This window comes from Diabrotica virgifera, chromosome 8, assembly GCF_917563875.1.
Source record: "Diabrotica virgifera virgifera chromosome 8, PGI_DIABVI_V3a".
In the NCBI taxonomy this organism is placed as follows: Eukaryota; Metazoa; Arthropoda; class Insecta; order Coleoptera; family Chrysomelidae; genus Diabrotica; species Diabrotica virgifera.
This window is the reverse complement of record NC_065450.1, coordinates 166477496-166499919: the sequence shown is the minus strand read 5'-3', so window position 1 is coordinate 166499919 and position 22424 is coordinate 166477496. Positions and strand designations below refer to the sequence as shown.

Sequence of the window (22424 nt, the reverse complement as noted above, 5' to 3'; positions counted from 1 at the left end):
GTTATCGACTATTAAGACTGTATCTTCGGCATACCTAATGTTATTAATTAAACTTCCATTCAGTTATATACCTACTGTCTCGTTTACCAAAGCTTCTTGTATGATTTCTTCAGAATAAGCATTAAACAATAACGGCGACAGTATGCAACCTCGCCTGACCCCTCTCCAGTTCTTCTGACACTTCTCTTCCAATCTTCACATTTGATATCAATGCTACATCCCTCACATCCAGATTCTTGTTTTTAAGTACATAATTCTATAAGATGGTCATGTTTTACCTTATCGCATGCTTTGTTGTAGTCTATAAAGCATACATAAATATCTCAGTTAACATCCAAGCATCTTTGGGTCAGCACGTTAAACGAAAATAGTGCGTCCCTTGTGCCCACTTCATTCCGAAATCTAAACTGGAAATCACTAATACCCATCATTATACAGTCCCTGACCAAATTATTAGACGCACTATAAGATTTTATAAAAAATGTTGATTATGAGGTGATACTAAATAGGTTTTTTGCATGTACAAGATACAATGTATGTTGTTTGGTTGTCCATTTAATTGTCTATATTTTATCACAAATAAAACATTATTAATGAACCAATTGACTCTTAAGAGAAAACAGAAATAACGACAATTTAATGTTAATATTTTGGTTGAGCCACCTTTAGCCGCTATTAGAGCTTTAATTCTGCGCAGGAGAGAGTTCAGGTTTCCATTGATAGTATGCCGCGCAGAATTAAAGCTCTAATAGCGGCCAAAGGTGGCTCAACCAAAATATTAACATTTAATTGTCGTTATTTCTGTTTTCTTTTAAGAGTCAATTGGTTCATTAATAAATATGTTTTCTTTGTGATAAAATATAGACAATTAAATGGACAACGAAACAACATACATACATACATTGTGTCTGGTACATACTTTCTTTCTTTCTTCTTTCTTTCTACCCTTCCTTGTACCCTATCAGGGTGCCGGATTTGGGATCGCTATTTTAATTTACATTCCCCCATCTCTTTCATTCTTTTCTGTTTTCCGCCATTATTTTTAATTCCTCGAGTGATTTTCCTTTAACTTTTCCCGCCTCTACTATTTGCTGTATCCATTTTTTCTTGGTCTGCCTCTTTTTCTTTTTGCAATGTTCCTTGCTTCGTGGACTCTTCTCGTAATTCTGTTGGGTTGCATTCTCATCAAATGCCCATACCAATTTATTTGTCTCTTTTTTAGTTTATTCATTATTTGTTCTTGGTTGGCCATTCTCCTAATAGTCTCGTTGCTTAATCTATCCCATTTTGTCTTTCCAACTATCCTTCTTAAATGTCTCATCTCCATTGCATTTATTCTGCTCTTATGTTTATCCAGAATTGTCCAGTTTTCACTTGCGTAGAGCACAGTCGGTATCACTATTGTGTTATATATGTTTATTTTTGTCTCTTTTGCAAGTTCTCTTTTCCCCAGTATTAGGGCTAAGGCATAGTATAACTTGTTTGATTTCTTGGCTCAATTTGTTATTTCCCAGTCTATTTTTTCGTCGTTAGTAATGATACTTCCCAGGTATTCGTAAGTTGTAACTATTTCCAGTTCTGAGTTTTTGCATTTTATCTTTATTTCGTTATCTTCTTTGCCGTTGATTATCATTATCTTACCTTTTTCCTCGTTTATTTCCATTTTTAGCTCTTCTATTTCCTCTACCCATATATTCATTAGTTTCTGCATTTTGTTCTCGGAATCTGCTATTAGTACTATGTCGTCCGCATACATTAAGGACTCTATTGTTACCGGTTGTAATATATGGTATCCTATTATTGTCTGTAGTTGGTTGGTTGTTGCTCTAGTTTTTCTATTAATTCATTCATTACGATTATGAATAGAAAAGGGCTGAGACTATCTCCTTGTGTAATACCTCTATTAGAATTAAATTTTTCTGATCGTTGCCCTGCTATTTGTACTCATCATTTTACCTCTTTGTAAGTACTTTCTATAATTTTTATCAATCTGTTTGGTACATTTATTTTCCTCAAGCATTCCCCTATATTTTTGTCTTTCTATCGTGTCAAATGCTGCTCTTGGGTCTATGAATGCTAATAGTCTGGTACATACAAAAACCTATTTAGTGTCATCTCATAATTAACATTGCTTATAAAATCTTATAATGCGTCTAACAATTTGGCCAGGGACTGTAGATGATTTTTAACAGGGTTCTTATGGTATGTGACATTGTAATTTACTTTCTTTGGTAAACAAATAAATATTGATGTCAGCATTTCACGTGGAATAATTCCTGTAGAATATATTGTGTTAAATATTTGGACTAAAAGATCTATATTTTTTTATTGGTCAGTTTTAGCAATTCACTTGGTATTTTATCTGGGCCACCAACTTTATTATTTTTTATGGACTTTACTGCATGAATAACTTCTGACTTTGTTATTTCGGTGCCCTCGTCTTTACTCTGATTATCTTCCTATATTATATTTTCCAGTCTCTGGCCATGGAATAATTTCTCTATATCTTCTTTCCATATTCTTAATTTTTGTTCCCTCTCCACTAAAATGTTTCCTTGTTTGTCCAATAGTTGTAGGCTTGAGTTTTTTTGTTTTGCTACCCCAGCTAATTCTTAAACATTCTTATGGAGTTGAAGTTATCGAATTTTTTTGTTTTGGTAATTCTTCTATTTCTTCGCATTTTCCAGCAAAGTAGGTGTGTTTAGCTTCTCTTTGCCTCTTGTTCTGTTATTGTTGTATATTTTGACGTTTGATAACAAAATTTTGATATTATGTTTTATTACATATTAATATTATAGTATTGTGTAAAGAACATTATGAAATTGTGATTTTCAACCTTTGGTACTTTTTCAGGAAACTCTTATTGAACCCATGAGTCTTAATATGGATATCAAAAGAAACACCAATTCAAAAGCCCCACAGAGTACATGGGATATCGACAGTATTATAGATGCTATCCAGATTACCTTAGGCCAAAAAGATCTAATAACCATAATGTCAATTTACACTGACAATATAGGAGAAGGAAAAATTTTGGACCTTTTCCCAACTCCAGTGAAATCCCCAACGGATGCTTTAGGATTAGGTAATGCTATTGTACTTAGAGCTCCATTTTCCCGGCCCCTTTTGATTTCCCGGGAATCGAGAGTTAGTAATTTGGATTTCCCGAGAATTCCCGGGAATCGGGAAATTTAAAAATAAAAAGAAGAAATTGTTGTTGTACTAATTTTTCAATGCAATTAGTATAAATAATTTGATTACAAATTAATAACGTTTAGAAAAATTCAAAAATTTAAAAGAAAATTAAAAATTTTAAAGAAAATTGTAAAAATAGAAAAATTATAAATTTGTGTAATCTGAATTTTCGTTGTTTTTATTATTGAAATATGTTTTAAAAAAACATAAATTGTTGAGTGTTTGATCTTTCAGGCTGGCTCTTTTTTTGTACAGAAATTTGCTGAAATTGAAAGCGCACTTTCTGTTGATGTAGGTCTGATGCTTTTTAGTGAAGTGAGTAATTTTTTAAACTTCAGGTCAGCTGAATTGCACTAATCTGATACCGTATTAAATTTCCTATGTACTAATTCTTCATAAACATAATTTTAATTCAAAGAGAATGGTTTTAAATGAGAGAATGGTAACATTCAAAAGAATGTTAATGCTGACGGATGTGATATATTCTGATTTTACCCCAAAATTGGAAGGTTTAACCCGGGAGCAGTCGCGCCAAAAAACCTAACATTTTATCCTCTTCCTTGATAACTTGAAGAAAAATTTTGTAACATAACTTTTCACTCATAAGTGCCTCGAGGAAGACTGTAGTAATGCGTGGGAATTTTTTTAAAAAAATTTTAAGTTGTTTTTTTATTTTTTTTTTGTGAAATTTACGGCTTTGGTGGGAACCAATTAGGTTTAAAATTGTTAAAAATAGATATTTTTAACGTAACAAGTTAATAAAAATATTATACAACAGAAATTTCTTTTAAATTCGCATTTAAATTCGTATTCTGAGATTTTTTCTCTACGCGCGACTACTTACGTGACAGAAGTGAGCGCGACTACTTACGTGACAGAAGTGAGCGCGACTACTTACGTGACAGAAGTGAGCGCGACTACTTACGTGACAGAAGTGAGCGCGACAGCTCCCGGGTTAAAATATAATTGAAAAATAAATATTTTAAGTGGAATGATTTAAAATGATTATTAAGCAGAGATAATAATTGTATCAGAATCATTTATTCATTGTGAGTTAGTAATATCTCCGCTCATAATTTAAAATAAAATATTTTAAAATCCCGGGAAATCTGTAAAAATTCCCGGGAATAGGGGATTTCTATTTTTTACTGAATTCCCGGGAAATATGTCCCGGGAATTCAGTAAAATTTCCCGGGAATGCAGCTCTAATTATACTGAATTCGCTCTACCGAAATTCACTTTGACACATTCGGAATAGGAAACATACAACATAAAAATTCCTACCTCACACTATTAACTGCTAAAATCAACTTAATCTTTCATTAAAAAAAGAATAATTATTAGAAATAGTGGGAGTGTCTATTAATCTCATAAAATTTTGTGGAGTTTATTTCTACAAAATATTTTTATTTTCTACAATAAATAATTTTGTCATTTTAGTACGTTCTTTAACGGTAAAATATTGCAAAACCTCTAAATTTTAAAGAACCGCTTGGATTGACATGAAATTTAGTATACACATAGCTAACAAGTCAAAGAAAAAAAGTGATATTGTGCCGATGTGTGCTTTTGCCCTGGGGATGGCCTTCACCCCTTCTGGAGGGTGAAAAAATATACGTCCAAAGTAAGTCCGGAAATGGATAAATTGACTAATTTTAAGTAACTTTTGATTTATAGAGTTTTTTCATTAATTCAATACTTTTCGAGTTATTTGCGAGTAAATGTGTTCATTTTTCAACAAAATAACCGCGCTTTTAGACAGTTTTGCGCAAATAACTCAAAAAGTAAGTATTTTGTCGGAAAAAGTATTTTTAGCAAAAATATAGCCCGTAAAAAATTGTGTATATTTTAGGCCTCTATACCTGGTAAAAGCAGAGTTACAGCTAATGAAAAATAGGTTCATATTCGTTCAATTGTAAATGGAATACTTTAACGTGAAATAACCAAAAAATTAAGCACTTTTTGGGGAAAACTCGTTACAAATTATTTAGTGTTTAAAAAAGGCTTTATTTTTCTTTTATAAAAAAAAATTTCTAGCATCAAAAGTAAACAAGTTACGCTCAAAATAAAGTTAGTCCCTTTTTTTTGGTAAAAAATCGGGAAAATCACCACCTAATTAGTGTATCAGATGAACTTAATCGTTACCACTTCACAAGTTTCTTTACTGGTGTATGTATTGTTTATATGATCTGTAAGTTTCATCGGTTTAAAGTCCTTATTTTTGCAAGAGCTGTAGTTAAAAGGGCTTGAACGAGTCACTGATCACGAGTGTATGCAAATTTAGAAACACCAAATCTTAATCAATTTTTGTCTTACAGGAAACAACTAAATACAAGATATTCAGAAAAGCAATACTGACATTTTTGTTTTTTGAGATTTTTGGTATCTCTAACAATTTTTAAGTAATTTTGAAAAAAAGTATATTTTTCAAAATTAAAAATTTTAAAAATTTTATTTTAAAACCAAATGTTTTCAAAAATAAGCAATTTGCGTCAATGAAACTTACATATCATATAAACACAACATAAGTAAAATAATTTGTGGAGCGGTAACGATTAATTTCGTTTAGGTTGCTAATTAGGGGGTGATCTTCCTGATTTTTTTTCTTGGCAAAACAAAAGGGAACAACTTTATTTTGAGCGTAACTTGCTTAAATTTAACTTCAGAAACTTTTTATAAAAACAGAAATAAAGATTTTTTTAAACACTTTAAAAAAGTTAAAATCGGTTTTCCCAAAAAGTGCTTCATTTTTTGTATATTTCACGTTTAAATAGCCAATTTGAAATTTGACAAATATGAACCTATTTTTCATTGGTTATAACTCTGGTTGTACGAGGTCCAGAGACCTCAAGTGTACACCGTTCTTTTTTTATTATTTCACAGGCTATCTTTTGCTAAGAACGTTTTTTTCGATAAAATACTTACCTTTTGAGTTATTTGCGAAAAACCGTCTAAAAACCTGGTTATTTTGTTGAAAAATGAACATATTCACTCGCAAATAACTCGAAAAGTGTTGACTTGGCGAAAAAACTCTATAGAACAAAAGTTACTTAAAATTAGTCAGTTTATCTATTTGCGGACTTATTTTAGACATATATTTTTTCACCCCCAAGAAGGGATGAAAGTCACCCCCAGGGTAAAAGCACACATCGGCACAATATCACTTTTTTCTTTGACATGTTAGCTATGTGTATGCCAAATTTTATCTCAATCCAAGCGGTTCTTTTAAATTTACCGCAAGAACGGTAAAAGAATGTACTATTTGTTATCAATACATTATAATGGTGTAAATAAATAATTATTGATTGGTGTAAGGTTTATGTTATTTTTATGTCTGTTTACTATTAATAATATTGGCTATGAGCAGGTGCGTTAGTTATGTAGTAATTTCCAGTCACTTCTGACAACTGAACTTCCCAAAAAAGAAATTACTAACGTTAGTGTCAAAGTGAATCTCGATAGAGCGAATTCAGTCTACAACAAAACTCGCTTTGTCAATAAGTTCTTTAGTATAAAAAGCCTAATGCGACAAGTCGTGCAGTGTGTCCAGGACATTTGTCGATATAAAACATTAATTTCGATTTTAAAACGTTTTTGGAAGTCCAAGAAAGGTTTAAAAGTGAGAGAATGTGATGAAATTAAAGAAAATACTAAAAATAATGTTATAATAAACAGTTATAATAAATTCCTTTAGATTGACGTCACTAAAACTGCGGCTATCTTCGCGTCTATTTATTTTTTACAATGACCGAGGATGATTTCGAGTCCCTGCCAGAGAGAAGTTTTTTATTTTTTAAATCCCTAACTTGTTATCTTTTATTATTTTTAATTATATAAATGATTAAAAAATCAACCAAATTAAAATTAAATAAATAACCAATGTATATCTTCCACATTGAGTTCATATTTGACATAGCCAAAACCTAATAGGCGAGCGGCAGCAAGCCCTAAAATTACGTTATACCGACAACGAAAATCAACTTTAAGGTGAATGACCAATTTTGGTGGTTCTTTATGTTTTCGAGGTCGCTGAATCTGAATATAAAGTTTATTTTTATCTAGAATTGGTGGAACATGTCTAAAAATCAAATTTTATGCAAAAATGCGAAAAATCAATTTTGATGATTTTTCAACTTACCTCGCTGTATCTTTGCTCGCTGTAAATATTTCCTCTTGAAATTTTTACTGTGTCATCTTTGAAATGTTTAGATAACAACGAGCTTTGTACAGAAATGTTTATATAAATTAAAAGGAGTCGTTAATTTTTAAACATTTTGTCGTCAGATTTCGTTAGTTACATGTTTACTTCAAAAATTTCAGTGACAAACTTTTTAGCTTATAATAATTTTAACCAAGACAGCAATTAAAAATAATTCATGAAGAAGTTTTCTGGAAAATTTTAAGTCAAAATAGGCAATATGAAAAAAGGTAAGTGACTTTATAGACGAGCGGCACACCACAAAGAACGCTTATTTCTCGAGATACTGAGTGGTGTGATGACCACGGTGTCGTGAATGGCTAATTTTGGTCATACTTTATATTTTTGATGGTAGTGAAAACGAAAATTAGGTTTATTTTGAATTTTACGTGGGGGAATAGTGGCAAAATCGTAATTTTACCCTAAAAATTAAAAAAAAAATGAAATCACAATTTTTTTGTTTAATAACTCTGTTTTGTTGTAATATTTTCTTCTAAAAATTTTGAAGTATATACCTCTTACCTTTCTGAAGACAGCGGTACCTTTTTCAATCTTTCTGTCTCATTATAGTAAAAGTTATGAATTGTTTACAGTGAAAGGTGCAGATTCCTAAATTTCAAAGTTTAATCGCAAAAGTGGAGTGGCAAAATTTGTAATTTAGCTTTTTAATCAAGTTTATGTTAAAATATAGGGTACAAAGAATAAAACGTTTTATATAAAAAAATAATGCAACTTTTAATTTTAAGAAAAACGTGATTTAATTTTTTTTTATTTTTATGGTAAAATTGCAATTTTGACAATGTTCCTCCACCCAAAATTCAAAATAAACCTTATTTTCGTTTTCAGCATTATTAAAAACATAAATTAAGATCAAAATTAACCATTCACCACACTGTGGTCAGTATCTCGGGAAATAATCGTTTTTTTGGAAGAGTGCCACTCGTCTATAAAGTCACATAACTTTTTTCTTGTTACATATTTTGACTTGAAATTTTCCAGAAAACTTCTTCATGAATTGTATTTTATTGCTGTGTTAGTTAAAATTATAAACTAAAAAGTTTATTAATCAACTTTTTTAAGTAAACATGAAACTAACGAAATCTGACGACAAAATGTTTAAAAATTAACAAACCCTCTTTTAATTTGTGTAAACATTCTGGACAAATCTCGTTGTCATCTTAATACTCGAAGGATGATACAATAAAATTTTCAAAAGGAAATATTTACAGCGACCAAAGATACAGCGAGGTAAATATGAAAAATCATCAAAATTTATTTTTCGCATTTTTGAATAAAATTTGATTTTTGAACATGTTCCACCAATTCTAGATAAAAATAAACTTCATATTCGAATTCACCGATCTCGAAAATATAAATAATGACTAAAATTTGCCATTCACCTATCATGGTCGCTTTTCCGATTCCTAAGCCTCAAATTAGGGGTGTGCCGCTGGCCTATAATTTTTAAAGCGAATACTTCTTATCGCTACCCAAAATAATAATGATAATGAATAAACATAAAATGATGGTGAATAAAATAGACTAAAGTAAAATAAAATAAGTAATCTTCTTTTATTCGTCACAAAAGAGTAGTTTTATTTTTACAATACAAAATTAAGTAATTAAACATAAATACTAAATGATAATAATGAAAACGTAAATAATGAATAAACTATGTATTATATTTAACACGTTAGATTAAACAAATTGCCAAAATCGGCTAACTCTAAATAGTTGCCATGTACCTACCATAACATTGGACAGTTTAATATCCCTATGTACCAACTATTTACAATGAATATGATTTAATGCTTGAGAAATGTCATATATCCAATACAAGAAAAGAGATTCCTCACAAATTCCTCAAATGAAAGGTGGTACGAAGCTGGTTTTGTTGAAGATAGCATGATAGGGCAAGAATCCTTCGGTAATAAGGAGACATACAATTTTATTAACCCACTACATAGTATAAAATATAATGCGCTATAGGAAGTAGTCACTTCTGTCGCAAGTGCCACGCGCCGTTATTTATTGTAAATATATATCTATATATTATAATAAAAATAAATTAGAGGGTGGCAGAACAATTAGAAGGAGCCAGAAAAAATAGAGGGAGTCAGGAAAAATTAGGGGGAGTAACAAAAAAATAAGGAGGTCACAAGAAATTGGAGGGTGCCAGAAAAAAATAAGGAGTCAGAAAAAAATAGAAGGGGTCAGAAAAAAATAAAGGAACTCAGAAAAATTGTAGGGAGATACAAAAATAAGAGAAAGTAAAAAATGAGTGCAGTGACTGTAGGGGGCAATATTGATTGTAGGTATCACCCGTCGCATGGCGACGTCTTTTATAAGTAAAATTACTGGGTAAAATTACTAGTCTTTTATAAGTATCTTTGTTAATTAAACAAAATATAAAAAAATGAATAATAATATATACTTAAAGAAAAAATATTTGTGGAGGCATGTAACAATACACCTTGTCTCATTTACTTCTAAATTTATTAAGACTTTAATTGTAGGTGTTGATGAAGCTGTTAGAAATCTCGAAGCCTTTTTCTGCGAACCTAAGCAGAAGAATGTAGTAGCTAAATGTACCATAGAAGAAGTAAAAATAATATTATTCTTTGATTCTGGAGAACTACTCAGTTCCCCTATCAGAGATCTTAATCACGGTTTATGTACATTTGAAATTCTTGATATAGATATATCCTTTGTAATATACAATGACAAAAGTTTGGATGGAAAATTGTCTGTAGATTCAATGTATATTGAAGAAATTGGCCCTGAAGCGAATGCAGTAGATAAAATGTAAGTATTTAGTTGCTTAATTGATATTTTATTTTCCATTGTTACTTTTTCGCTCATCTAAATAGTCAGAGGAGTCTTTTTATTTTTAAACCAAAGGACTAAAACGTTAGAAACAAAGCCAAGTTTAATAACATTTTCCATATTACTCTGGGCTAATTAGCAAAATTCATGGAAAAGTTATTTATTAGCAATTTTATTGCTGGAATCGAATTATAAGATCCTATATACCTATTAATAATATAGGTATGCAAAGTCCGCAGATAGTGTGCTACTTTTTTATAAACAAAATGGCGTCGACAAATCGTATTTTTTCAATTATTGCTCTATAACTTCGAAGATTTTAACTTTACAACAAAAATACCCAAATAAAAATTCACCGCAATTAAATTCTGCATAGAGATACGTTTTTCACGATTTGCTCCGACGAAAATTTTCCTCGGAAAATGCGGGTTTTCCTAACAAAAACTCTAATTTTCAAATAAAGTTTTAGGTAAGTAATTATTAATCAATAATTAAATAACTTAGTGACATCAAATCTTTCTTGGTATAGATTGCAACAATATTTTAGCAACAATTCAATTGTTAATTAACAAATTACGATCGCAATAATAACCAAAATAATCATGATACATTGATCAAACTTTTAAAGATTATAAAGTTGAGATGCTTATTTAATATTTTATCGACAAAATATAAATTTTTCTTTTTTTGCATAATCTTTAAATTTTGAAAAAGAATAGTTATAATACGCTGGTCTAATTAGTAAAGTACAAAGAAAGGTTATTTAACAGCAATTTTATTGCTGGAATCAAATTATAAGATCCTATTTATTATTAATATAGGTATGCAAAGTTCGCAGATAGTGTGCTACTTTTTTTATAAACAAAATGGCGCCGACAAATCGTACTTTTTTCAATTATTGCTCTATAACTCCGAAGATTTTAAATTTACACCAAAAACACTCAAATAAAAATTCACCACAATTTAATTCTACATAGAGACATGTTTTTCCCGATTTGCTCCGACGAAAATTTTCCTCGGAAAATGTGGGTTTTCCAACAAAATCTCGAATTTTCAAATAATTTTTTTGGGCCAGTAATTATTTATCAATAATTATATAGCTTGGTGAAATAAAAGCTTTCTTGGTATAGATTATAAATTCAGAAGCCGGTGAAAATGAAACGAATATTTTAGCAACAATTCAATTGTTAATTAACAATTTACAGTCGCAATAACAACCAAAATATACATGATACATTGTTCAAATTTAGAAAGATTATAAAGGTGTGATGCCTATTTAATATTTTGTCGACAAAATATAATTTTTTCATTTTTTTGCATAATCTTTAAATGTTTAAAAAAAATTGTTATAAACAAATTAACATTTCTCAGACATTGTTTATTATACTCTAATTTTAAAAAATACTTAAAATGCGTATTTCATAGGTCTTGAAAATGAATGCTTTAAAAAAATTTCCAACCATTTGCAAAAAAGTTATGAAACAGCAAAGTAAATATACGTTTTCTTCGTTGTTTATAATTTGTTTTAATTGTTTCAAAGCTTAAAAGTGAGTCTATGGTACAATCTAATTACTCACAAAGAATGTCAAAAATTAGTGCAATGGTTATATTTTAGTCAAAGATTAAAAATACTTTTTTTGTAATTTTTAGCGCAAAAGTAGGCCTGATACAGAGTCGGAGCTAAAATGTTCACTCGAAGCGACTGACACGCAGCATACATTATTTATTAAAAGTGTACGTCGCGCGGCCGATCGTCGCTCCGAGTGAAAATTTTAGCTACAGTACTGTATTACTCTACTTTGGCGCGTGTAAATTACAAAAAAATATATTTATAATCTTTAATTAAAATATAACCATTAAACTGATAATCGTTATTTTTTTGTAAATAATTAGCTTGTACTTTAAACTCACTTCTACGCTTTGAAAGAATTAAAAAAAAATTATAAACACCGTAAAAATCGTATGTTTACTTTGCTGTTTCATAACTTTTTTGCAAATGGTTGCAAAAAAGGTTTAAAGCATTCATTTTCAATATATTTGAAATGCGCATTTTAGCTATTTTTTAAAATTATAATAAAATAAAAACTTTCTGAGAAACGTTAATTTGTTTATAAATATTTTTTTAAACATTTAAAGATTATGCAAAAAAATAAAAAAATAATATTTTGTCGACAAAATATTAAATAGGCATCTCATCTTTATAAGATTTCAAAATTTGATCAGTGTATCATAATTATTTTGGTTATTATTGCGACCGTAAATTATTAATTAACAATTGAATTGTTGCTAAAATATTCGTTTAATTTTCACCAGCTTCTGGAACTATAATCTAAACCAAGAAGGGTTTTAAGTCACCAAATTATTTAATTATTGGTAGATAATTACTTATCTAAAACTTTATTTGAAAATTAAAGATTTTGTTGGGAAAACCCGCATTTTCCCAGGAAAATTTTTGTCGGAGCAGATCGGTAAAAACTCGTCTCTATGCAGAATTTAATCACGGTGAATTTTATTTGAGTGTTTTTGTTGTAAAGTTAAAATCTTCGGAGTTATAGAGCAATAATTGAAAAAAACACGATTTTCGGGCGCCATTTTGTTTATAAAAAAAGTAGCACACTATCTGAGGACTTTGCGTACCTATATTATTAATATATAGGATCTTATAATTCGATTCCAGCAATAAAATTGCTGGTAAATAACTTTTCCCAAAAATGGCCTATTCTCCGATAATCAGCCCAGACTATATAAACAATTAACCGTTTTGGTCTTGAATAAAATGCGATCTCGACAACATTATCTCCTTTTTATATTCTCACAATAATGTAACGTGTTAATTTCTTTATACTAATAACTATACCGGGTGTGCCAAAAAAACGAAATTTACATTGAATCAAAAAGCTAAAAAGATGTTTTTAATATTTTTCAAAAATCAAGTGTTGGCAGACGGGAGGAAACTTTAAAATCTTAAACGGGAACCCCCATTTTTTATTGCAGGTTTGTATTTTCCATGAGAAAATAAAAACTTTTAATCGAAAGTTCTTTTGAATTTTTGATAGATGGCGCTATAATTGGAAAATATGATTTATCCTGATATCTTAAGAAAATTATGAAAATGGTCTAATATCTCGAGAAATACACTGCTAAATGAACAAAGCAATAAAAAGGTTGTAATATTTTTTCAGAAATCTATCTAATGTCAACAAATACGACTCTTCCTCTCTACCATATGAGGGTGGGTGGGGAGTATCTTTGAAATATTAAATAGAACATAATTTAGTAGGTTGTACAGTACCTAAACAAGGATATGTCAAATTATTTTTAGTAACTACAGTGAAATGTAAAAAATTGAATTTTGCATCGTAGATTTAAAATGCGTTTAAAGAGATGAATGTATTTACTATACCTTTTTTTTTAAGAAATATTATTGTGGAATAAAAGTTTTGATCTCAAAATTATGTAGAGTGGGGGATAAAAAAAATTGAACGTATTAAATGAGCGCTGGTATGTGGCGCCCTCTGGGTAATATATAATTTTTGGTGGGAAATTTAGATTACCCGTATTTATCCCGTACCCGTGTTTATCCCATTCCTGTCAGGAAATAATCAAAAATAAATAAAATAAAAGTTTAACTTTGACACCCTGTATTTCGGTATTTATTTATTTAGCGTATGGTCCACATCACAGAATAGGTAATTATTTAGATTTATGCATTATACAATGCATCACAAACAGATGTCCAGTTTTTTGAAGTTATATTTCTTTAGGTGCGATCGGTAGTGAATTTTCATTATTCTGCGCTCATGCGCACACAGAGTGTATGGCGTTTAGTTGCTAAATCTTTCAAGTTATGTATAAATGGATCAGTGCAAAAAAAGGTGTGAAAAGAATATATTAGTGTTTTTAGTAAATATATTTATTATAGTATTTGTATCTTTGGATTTGTCTTCCTGAGGACTAATATAAGTACTGTTAAAACATTTATATTTATGTATTATACATACTTCACTTCATCTGTTTGTTATCGTGATAATTGTCATTATTTTCGAGACGATACAAACACAGACCTCGTAGCATGATTGATATAGCATTCGGCTAGAGATCGAGAGGTCTTGAGTTCAAATCCGGACCATTCCTATTCTTTTTTTTTTTGAAAGTGGTAAGCATTAAAATTAGCTTAGTATTTAAATAAAATTAAAATAAACTCTATAAAGTATATTTATTTCGTTGAAATCATATAATAGAAGTATAACTTCTTAAGTGCGTACAAAGTACACACACATTCTTTTTTTATATATTCGATTGACCCTTCAGTTGCCATTACAAAGTCTATAGGGTCGCCTGTGTATTAGGCCGGGCCGAAAAAGGGAAAAAACATTTTTTTGGGAAATTTTAAACGGGCTAGTAAAAAAAGTTGTGTATGGTAGTCCTAATACTGTGTACCAAACATAGGCCGAATTAAAATATTTTTGACCGAGCCCCCGGGGGCCTAAAGATAAATAATTTTTTTTGCTTTATTTTTGGGGCGGGCTAGTGTCCAAAATATTAATATCGATGCCACTATCTCATTATAAAATTTTCATCATGATTTAAAAAAATTTAACCAGCCCCCAGGACTAAAAATATAAAAGAGGGGTAAACAATTCATATTTATTTACTATTTTTGCGCTGTGAACTGTGCAGCTCTTTGCTTGAATCAATATTCGGCACGAAAGGTTGTTACATTGAACTATTATGGACATATTTAACATTATTTTGTATATTATTATTTATTTAACCCAGAACTCATCATGATGAGGTAGCTGCATGGCGAGTTCCACCCGCCCACTATGAGATTCTTCTGCATCGAAATTGATTTAGGGATTTGGGATACTATGAAAACGCAATTTTTATACCAGCCTTCCTATATTTTAAAATTTTTCTGACAGCAACCTCTCTAATACGTTAACGTGAATCTGTTAACATAAAAATTTGAATGACTTCCGGGTGTGCAAATTAAGCATTGTCTTGAATAACTTTATTGATAATTGATGAGACATTACTCGGAAAATTTCTCGAGGCCTGTATTAATTTCCATAGATGCCTGGCACCATATTTTAATCTTGGCTGAGATTTTATCTCAAATCTCATACGAGAATATACTTGTCTTGTAATACAAACTCAGCTAAAATCTTTAAGATTTCACAAGGATCAGTTGTAGCTACATAAACTCTAAGCCAAGCCGCACACCAAAGAAACATGAAGCGAAAAACATGAAACATGAAACGAAAAACCTGTTTCATGAAAAGAAAACACTGCTAAACAAATCTCAAAGCCCGCCTACCAATGAAACGAGTGTGATTCATGCTCATGACACATTTTTATTTTCGGAGAGTTTAATAAATGGCCGGACATATATTTGTTTAGGAGTCGTTTATTTCCATGAAACGTAATTTACGTTTCATGTTTCTTTGATGTGCGGCCTTAGAATGCGGTTCGCTGTCGTGAACCAACGTGTTTGTGCCATCTTCTCTGGACTTCTCTCTGCCAAACTTTGAGAACATATTCCATCTCAAATTATTATTATTATAATAATTGGAGAAAACTATATAATTATATAGTTTGAATAAATTTGATCTGGACTTAGATCATTTTCGGTTACAAGAGGCAGGATAGGTTCTATGGGGTTAAATTTAATAACAGGCATTTTTTCGCAATTGGGAAGAGGGGATCCAATCAGCTCAGAATATGAATAGGGACCTTTTGTGCGGGCATCTAGTTTTTGCAGCAAATATCGCAAGGCAAGTTCAATAGCGTGCAACGGGCATACATTCCACTGTAATGGTTTATGCACTCGCCTTTCTATAATTCCAATGATCCCACCTTCCAGCCGTATTGACATTTGTACCATCACATCCCATAACACTTAAACTACTTAGATCTATATTATGGCTTTGTAAATAATAATAGATATTCCTTCGACAATATCTATGACACGAGACTGGCTAAGATCTAAGTACCCAAAATATAAATTACCGGGTCCTTCGATTAAAGCAATTATGGTCTTCGGTTTTCATAATTCGTCTCGCGTTTCCGAAGACCATGGTTTGATATTTTCTTTCATCACAGTATAGCCCTTCTTGTATAAATTTTTATTCTCGCGCTAAAGTTGCCGTCTGTTTTCCGTAACTCCTCTCCGAATTTTATTTTTGTCGATGACCAGCGTTGTATTATCTTTGAAAATTTAGTTTAGATCTTCTAAAACGGCATTTAAAAGCTTAAGTATTTTTTCCTGTCGACTGTATTATCTTTCTCTCGCTTAACAATAGAATATGACAACACAAGCTTTTTTAATAGCCCCTAGCATTTTTTAACAAAATAAAAATTCTTTAAGGTTAATTACTTTTTAAACCGGCCCAAATTTTATACAGGATTATAAATAGTAGTTCCAAATTTTAGCCACTAGCCTTGTACAAGAATTTGAAAAAAAAATTTTGACCCAAAAAAAAAATTTAAGGGCCAGGGGCCCGGTTAATTATTTTTTAAACCGGCCCAAATTTGGTATGGCATTATATAAATACTAGTCACAACTTTTGGCAACTAGCCGTATAGAAAAAGTAGAAAAACATTTTTTCGGCCCGGCCTACTGTGTATGCTGTGCGTGGGCAGTCCTGAACTATGTCTCTGATCGTCTGTCTTGCAGCGCCGCAGTCACAAGAAGGCGAGGGAAGTTTACCCCATCTGTAGAGGGAGTCGGCACATCCTTCACAGTTTGTTCTAATTCGATTAAGGGCTGCCCAGTGCCTAAATCTTATGGGGACGTTCAAATTCGCCAGGTCTTTCTATGATGTCCGATAGACTATGGTAATGCGGATCTGTCTTACTTTCTCGATCTTCTCTCCATCGGGTATTTAAGTCAAAATTGGATTGCTGCAGCGCTTGAGCAGATTTTAGAGGAGGTAACCTGGATCGGAGACGGTTTCCAAGAATATCGGGGATGTCGTTGTGGACTAGATGCTGGCGACTGTCCATTATTTTGTTATATTCCCTAACCCGGGAGCAGTCGCGCTCACTTCTGTAACGTGAACAGTCGCGTGTTAGATTTTATCTCACAATACGAATTTATATACGAATTTACAACAAATTTTTATTTTATAGTATTTTTATTTACTTGCTATGTTAGAAATATTATCTCTAACAATTATTAAAGCTAATTGGCTCTCCCCAAAGCCATAAATTCCACAAAAAGAAGAAGAAGAAGAAAATACCTACGCATTACTACACCCTTCCTCGAGGCACTTACGAATTTTTTTTAAAATTGCAAAAATTTTCATCAAGTTATCGCGAAAAAGGAGAAAATGTTAGATTTTATCTAACGGCGCGACTGCTCGCGGATTAAGCAATGCATGTTCGCGGGGTAGGTTGGGTAGTACGTATTTCGGTTATTATAAACTTTCGTACTAATAGCCCAATAAATGACCGTTTTGGAGTGTATTTTCCAGGGGCAACTCCGAATTGCATAAAAATTCGGATTTAGGTTCTACTTACCCTCCACTTCAAAGTTGAATTTGTCCCGTTGGTTGCTTTTACTTGGGGGTGACATTTACCCCTTCTCGGTGGGTGAAAAACGCGTGTTTAAAATGAGGCCGGAAATGGATAAATTGACTTATTTTAAGCACCTTTTGTTCTATAAAGTTTTTTACGTAAGTCAATACTTTTCGAGTTATTCGCGATTTAAAATGTTGATTTTTCGACAAAAAAACTACGTTTTCAGACAGTTTTTCCCAAATAACTGAAAAAGTAAATATTTTATCAAAAAAAATATTTTCAGCAAAAGTGTAGCCTATAAAAAACGAAAAAAAATGATGTACCAGTAAAGTCTACAAATTGAGTAGAAGCAAAGTTGTAGCTCATGAAAAATACGTTCTTATTCGTCTAATTACAAATCAATAATTCAACGCGAAATCACCGAAGAAAGAAGCATTTTTCGGGAAAACCTTATTAACATTTTTAAATTATCGAAAAAAAGCTTATTATTTGTTTTTTACAAAAGTTTACAGCATCAAAAATAAACGAGTTACACTGAAAAAAAGTTGGCCCCTTTTTTTGGTAAAAAGAATTGTGGAAACCTCCCTCTATTTAGCACCCTAAATGAAATTAATCGTTTGGCTTTACCATCAATTTTAACTGTATGTGTATTGTTTATATGATCTGTAAGTTTGATTGGTTTGAAGTGCTTATTTTTGAAAACATTTGGTTTTATATAAAAAAAAAATTTCTAAAAATTTTTGAAAAATTTAATTTTTTAAAAATAACTTAAAAAGTATTAGTGTTAAGAAAAATCTTAAACAGTAAAAATGTAGGTTTGGCTATTATAAATATGCTAGTTTATTTTGTTTCTCCGTAAGACAAAAATTGGTTAATATATGGCTGTTCAAAATTTGCATACACTGATTAGTGACCCATTCAAGCTTTCTCAATTATAACCCTTTCAAAAATAAACACTTTAAACCGGTGAGACTGACAGATCATATAAAAAATAGATAGGTAAGTAAATTGTTTGTAAAGCGGTAGCGATTAATTTCATTTGGGGAGCTAAACACGGCGAGATTTTCATGATCTTGTACAAAAAAAAAGAGAGCCAACTTTATTTTAAGCGTAACACGCTTATTTTTAATGCTAAAACTTTTGTTAACAATTAAAACAAAGCTTTTTATAAACACTTTAAAAAAGTTTAAATGGGTTTTTCCCGAAAAGTGCTTAATTTTTCGGTGATTTCACCTTGAAATATTCGATTTGGAATTAGACGAATAAGAACGTATTTTTCATGAGGAGCTACAACTTTGTTTTTATTTGATTGATAGACTTTACTGATACACCATTTTTTTTTGAGTTTTTTATAAGCTACACTTTTGCTAAGAATGTTTTTTTCGATAAAATATTTAATTTTTGAGTTATTTGCAAAAAACCGTCTGAAAACGTAGTTTTTTTGTCGAAAAATCAACATTTCCAATGGCAAATAACTCGAAAAGTATTGACTTACGTAAAAAACTCTATAGAACAAAAGTTGCTTAAAATCAGTCAATTTATGCATTCCCGGTCTTATCTTAAACGTATGTTTTTTCACCCACGAGAAGGGGTGACTGTCACCCCCCAAATAAAAGCAACCAACGGCACAATTTCAACTTTGAAGTGGAGGGTAAATAGAACCTAAATCCAAATTTTCATGCAATTCGGAACGGCCCCTGAAAATTACACGGTATCGCCAAATTTACCGTTCATTTACTGGGCTATAAGGTAAATTAGCTTAAATCGATATAGCCCATTTTTTACCAAACATCCTGTATGTATCTTTTATTATTATGGTTGTTTGTTTCAGAATTCTACAGTCACCAGCGGATGACAATAAAAACAACAATTGCAATATAACAGTAAATAAACCGCCAATAATAGATGTAACTTTTCATCAAAACAAAACGGGAGACAAATCCGCAGACGTAATAATAGGCAGGCTCAGTCTCAGTTTCTCCATACCCTTCTCCGAAAAGTTAGCCCTTTTCCTAATCGAGTGCCTTCCCAAAGAAAGCGTTGACGTAGGTATCGTCAATCCTGGTTATGAAGCCGAAGTATATCACACAGTAGCAAATAAAAGTTATGCAACGAGCCTTACCTTATCCATTAGAGTAAATAAACCAGAGATTATATTTCTTGTTGAGACAACGTCGAATAAGAAGAGATATTTTATTACTAAAAGTGAAATATTAATAGACTATTCAAGACACGCAAATAGGCTTAACCTAGTAATGTCATTATCGGGACTTCATAGTCTCTTTTTTGACCTTAACGAATACTCTGAAGAACCTTACGTAATCCTACGACAATGTGATATCGAGCTTTGCAAGTCTTGTGCAGAAACAGGAGAGAAGATCACAATGGCGATATCTTCTATTTATCTAAAGCTTTGCAGTGAAGTAGTGCATTCCTTCAACGATATTTTAAACGATATCGTTGAACATTTCAAAGTACCTGAAACCGAAGTACCTAAAATAGAAAAAACTAAGCCAGTTAAAACTCCAGACGTAGAAGACCTTTGGGAACCAAAAAAATTAACAGAATTCGTGACAACTTGTAATACCCTGGACAATCTGAAAACCGATAATACTATTTTTATTCACGAAATTCTGCTAGTACCCAAATTTGAAATTGTAGTAATCTTTGAGCTGGAACAAGTTCAGGTTTTTCTTACCAAAACTACAATTGAGCTAACATTGTATGATTGGTCCTCTCTTCTAAATTGCACTTGTGAGTTAACTTTGCAAGCCAATTACTTTAATGAAAATATACAAAGTTGGGAACCGGTTATAGAACCCATTGTAGTGGATGAAAAAGAATACAAGCCCTGGGAGGTTGTTATAAAAGTATTCCAAGATAAGTCTATGCCCATGCTAGATGACACGGAATATAGGCCAAAATCAAAACCTGTCACCAAAAAGAATAGTCGGTCTGTTACAACAACTGAAGACGAGGATTCAGGGGATGATATGATGTATTTAGAGCCGTTAAACCCCACGTACAACGGAAATAACAGAAGAGTTAAGACTAGTCTTTCTACGTTTCTCGATGATTCCGATTCGGAGAATGAGGATGGAGCAATGGAGAGATTAGCTGCTGCTATTTCGGATTTATTTACAGGTGAGTTGGAAACAATATTACATTTTGTTGGAAATGTACATGAATAAATGTCTGCAAATAGTTCTAGTCTATTTAATATCAGAAATAATACATATGAGAACTAGTGCTTTAGTTTAAAGACAGGGTCAGGGTCAAACTGATATGACCACAATAAATGTGAAATGTGAGGTGATGTTTTAGTGGTATACCTACTTACTTAGATGCTTTTTTAATAAAAATGGTATATTTTTTATATACAGTCACTTAGATAAACCGTTTGGACCGAACGATGACATTTCAAAGTAAATATTTTCTTGTAATGGTTTTTTATAAGATTTAAGAAGTGGATTAACATCACAAAAACGTAACAACGATCTCTCAACTTTTTGTAAACATAGTTTTAAAAGTTATGCATCATATAAAATTTTGCTTATTTTCATAGTGGATTTTTTCGTGAACAGATTAAGGATGCCGCTATTTTTTTATTATTTTAGATTTTTCATTGGTATTTACTAAGTTAGCCCAGTCGGAATAGCATTTGACCTTGCATTACGAGCTGCCCAAAATTTTATTCTTCTAATGTTTAGGGGGGGTCAATAGTAGTATAAATTTAAAATCTCGACTGAATTTGACTGTTGCGTTAGCCGCCATCTTGATTTTAAACGAGAACTGTTTTTGCTCAATATCTCCACCATTTTCTACTTTGTGACAAAAAGTGTAGAAACTGAAATTGTTGAAAATGTGATTTTCCATAATTTCATTTAGTATAATTTTTTCGCCCGGTCGATATTTTCCGAGTTATGGGGAAAAGCTAGTGACAGTTAGAGCATAATTATTGATTTATTGAATTATCTCGTTTATTATTAGTTTTACAACAAATTTGAACCTATACAAAAATGAAGAAAATTAAATTTTGTGCAATTTTGATTTCTTTCATTTTTTTTATAAAAAATCAATATTTAAGGTGGTACGTATGCGGTAAAGGCGCGAGGGTAAGACCTGATTGATTTTATAGCAATGGTTTTTGTTCAATATCTCCGCCATTTTCAACTTTTCGACAAAAAGTGTAAGGACTGAAATTGTTGCAATTACGATTTGCTACAATTTTTCGAGAGAACCAGTGGGGGGAATTCCCCCCAACAGGGTCCAAAATTTTTTAAAAATTGTTGAAATATTAAAATATGTTAGCTGACATGAAACTTAATTAACGATAGACAAATTCAACCAATAAAACCCGCTAGTTAATATTATTTATGTCTTTTATGTATATGTTAAAGAATAAAACCGTCTATTTTCTTTATTTCTAAAGATATCAAGGAAATTCAAAAATCAAAATGTTCACAAAACATAATACTATGATCACAAAACATAAGATATGATTTCGATGCATACTCACACTTGTACTTTGTCCTCCCTACGGGGTGTCTCAAACTTAACATAAGAAAAACACTTATTTTCTTCCACCCGGTATAAGTACAAAAAAAAAATTGAGTAAACCTTTGCCCAACTGTGCAAATACCAAAGAAAAATCTGAAATAATATAAAAAAAATTAGAAGA

General features: G+C 31.2%; 1 protein-coding gene across 1 annotated transcript in view; it reads left to right on the top strand.

The window, feature by feature from the left end:
- Positions 1 to 22424, top strand: part of LOC126890533 (intermembrane lipid transfer protein VPS13C-like) — a 267141-nt gene that overhangs the window by 134083 nt on the left and 110634 nt on the right. The window contains exons 18-20 of the mRNA XM_050659537.1: positions 2854 to 3085; positions 9910 to 10198; positions 19575 to 20887. Coding sequence (XP_050515494.1) covers positions 2854 to 3085; positions 9910 to 10198; positions 19575 to 20887 — 1834 coding nt within the window. The remainder of the gene's footprint in view (positions 1 to 2853; positions 3086 to 9909; positions 10199 to 19574; positions 20888 to 22424) is intronic.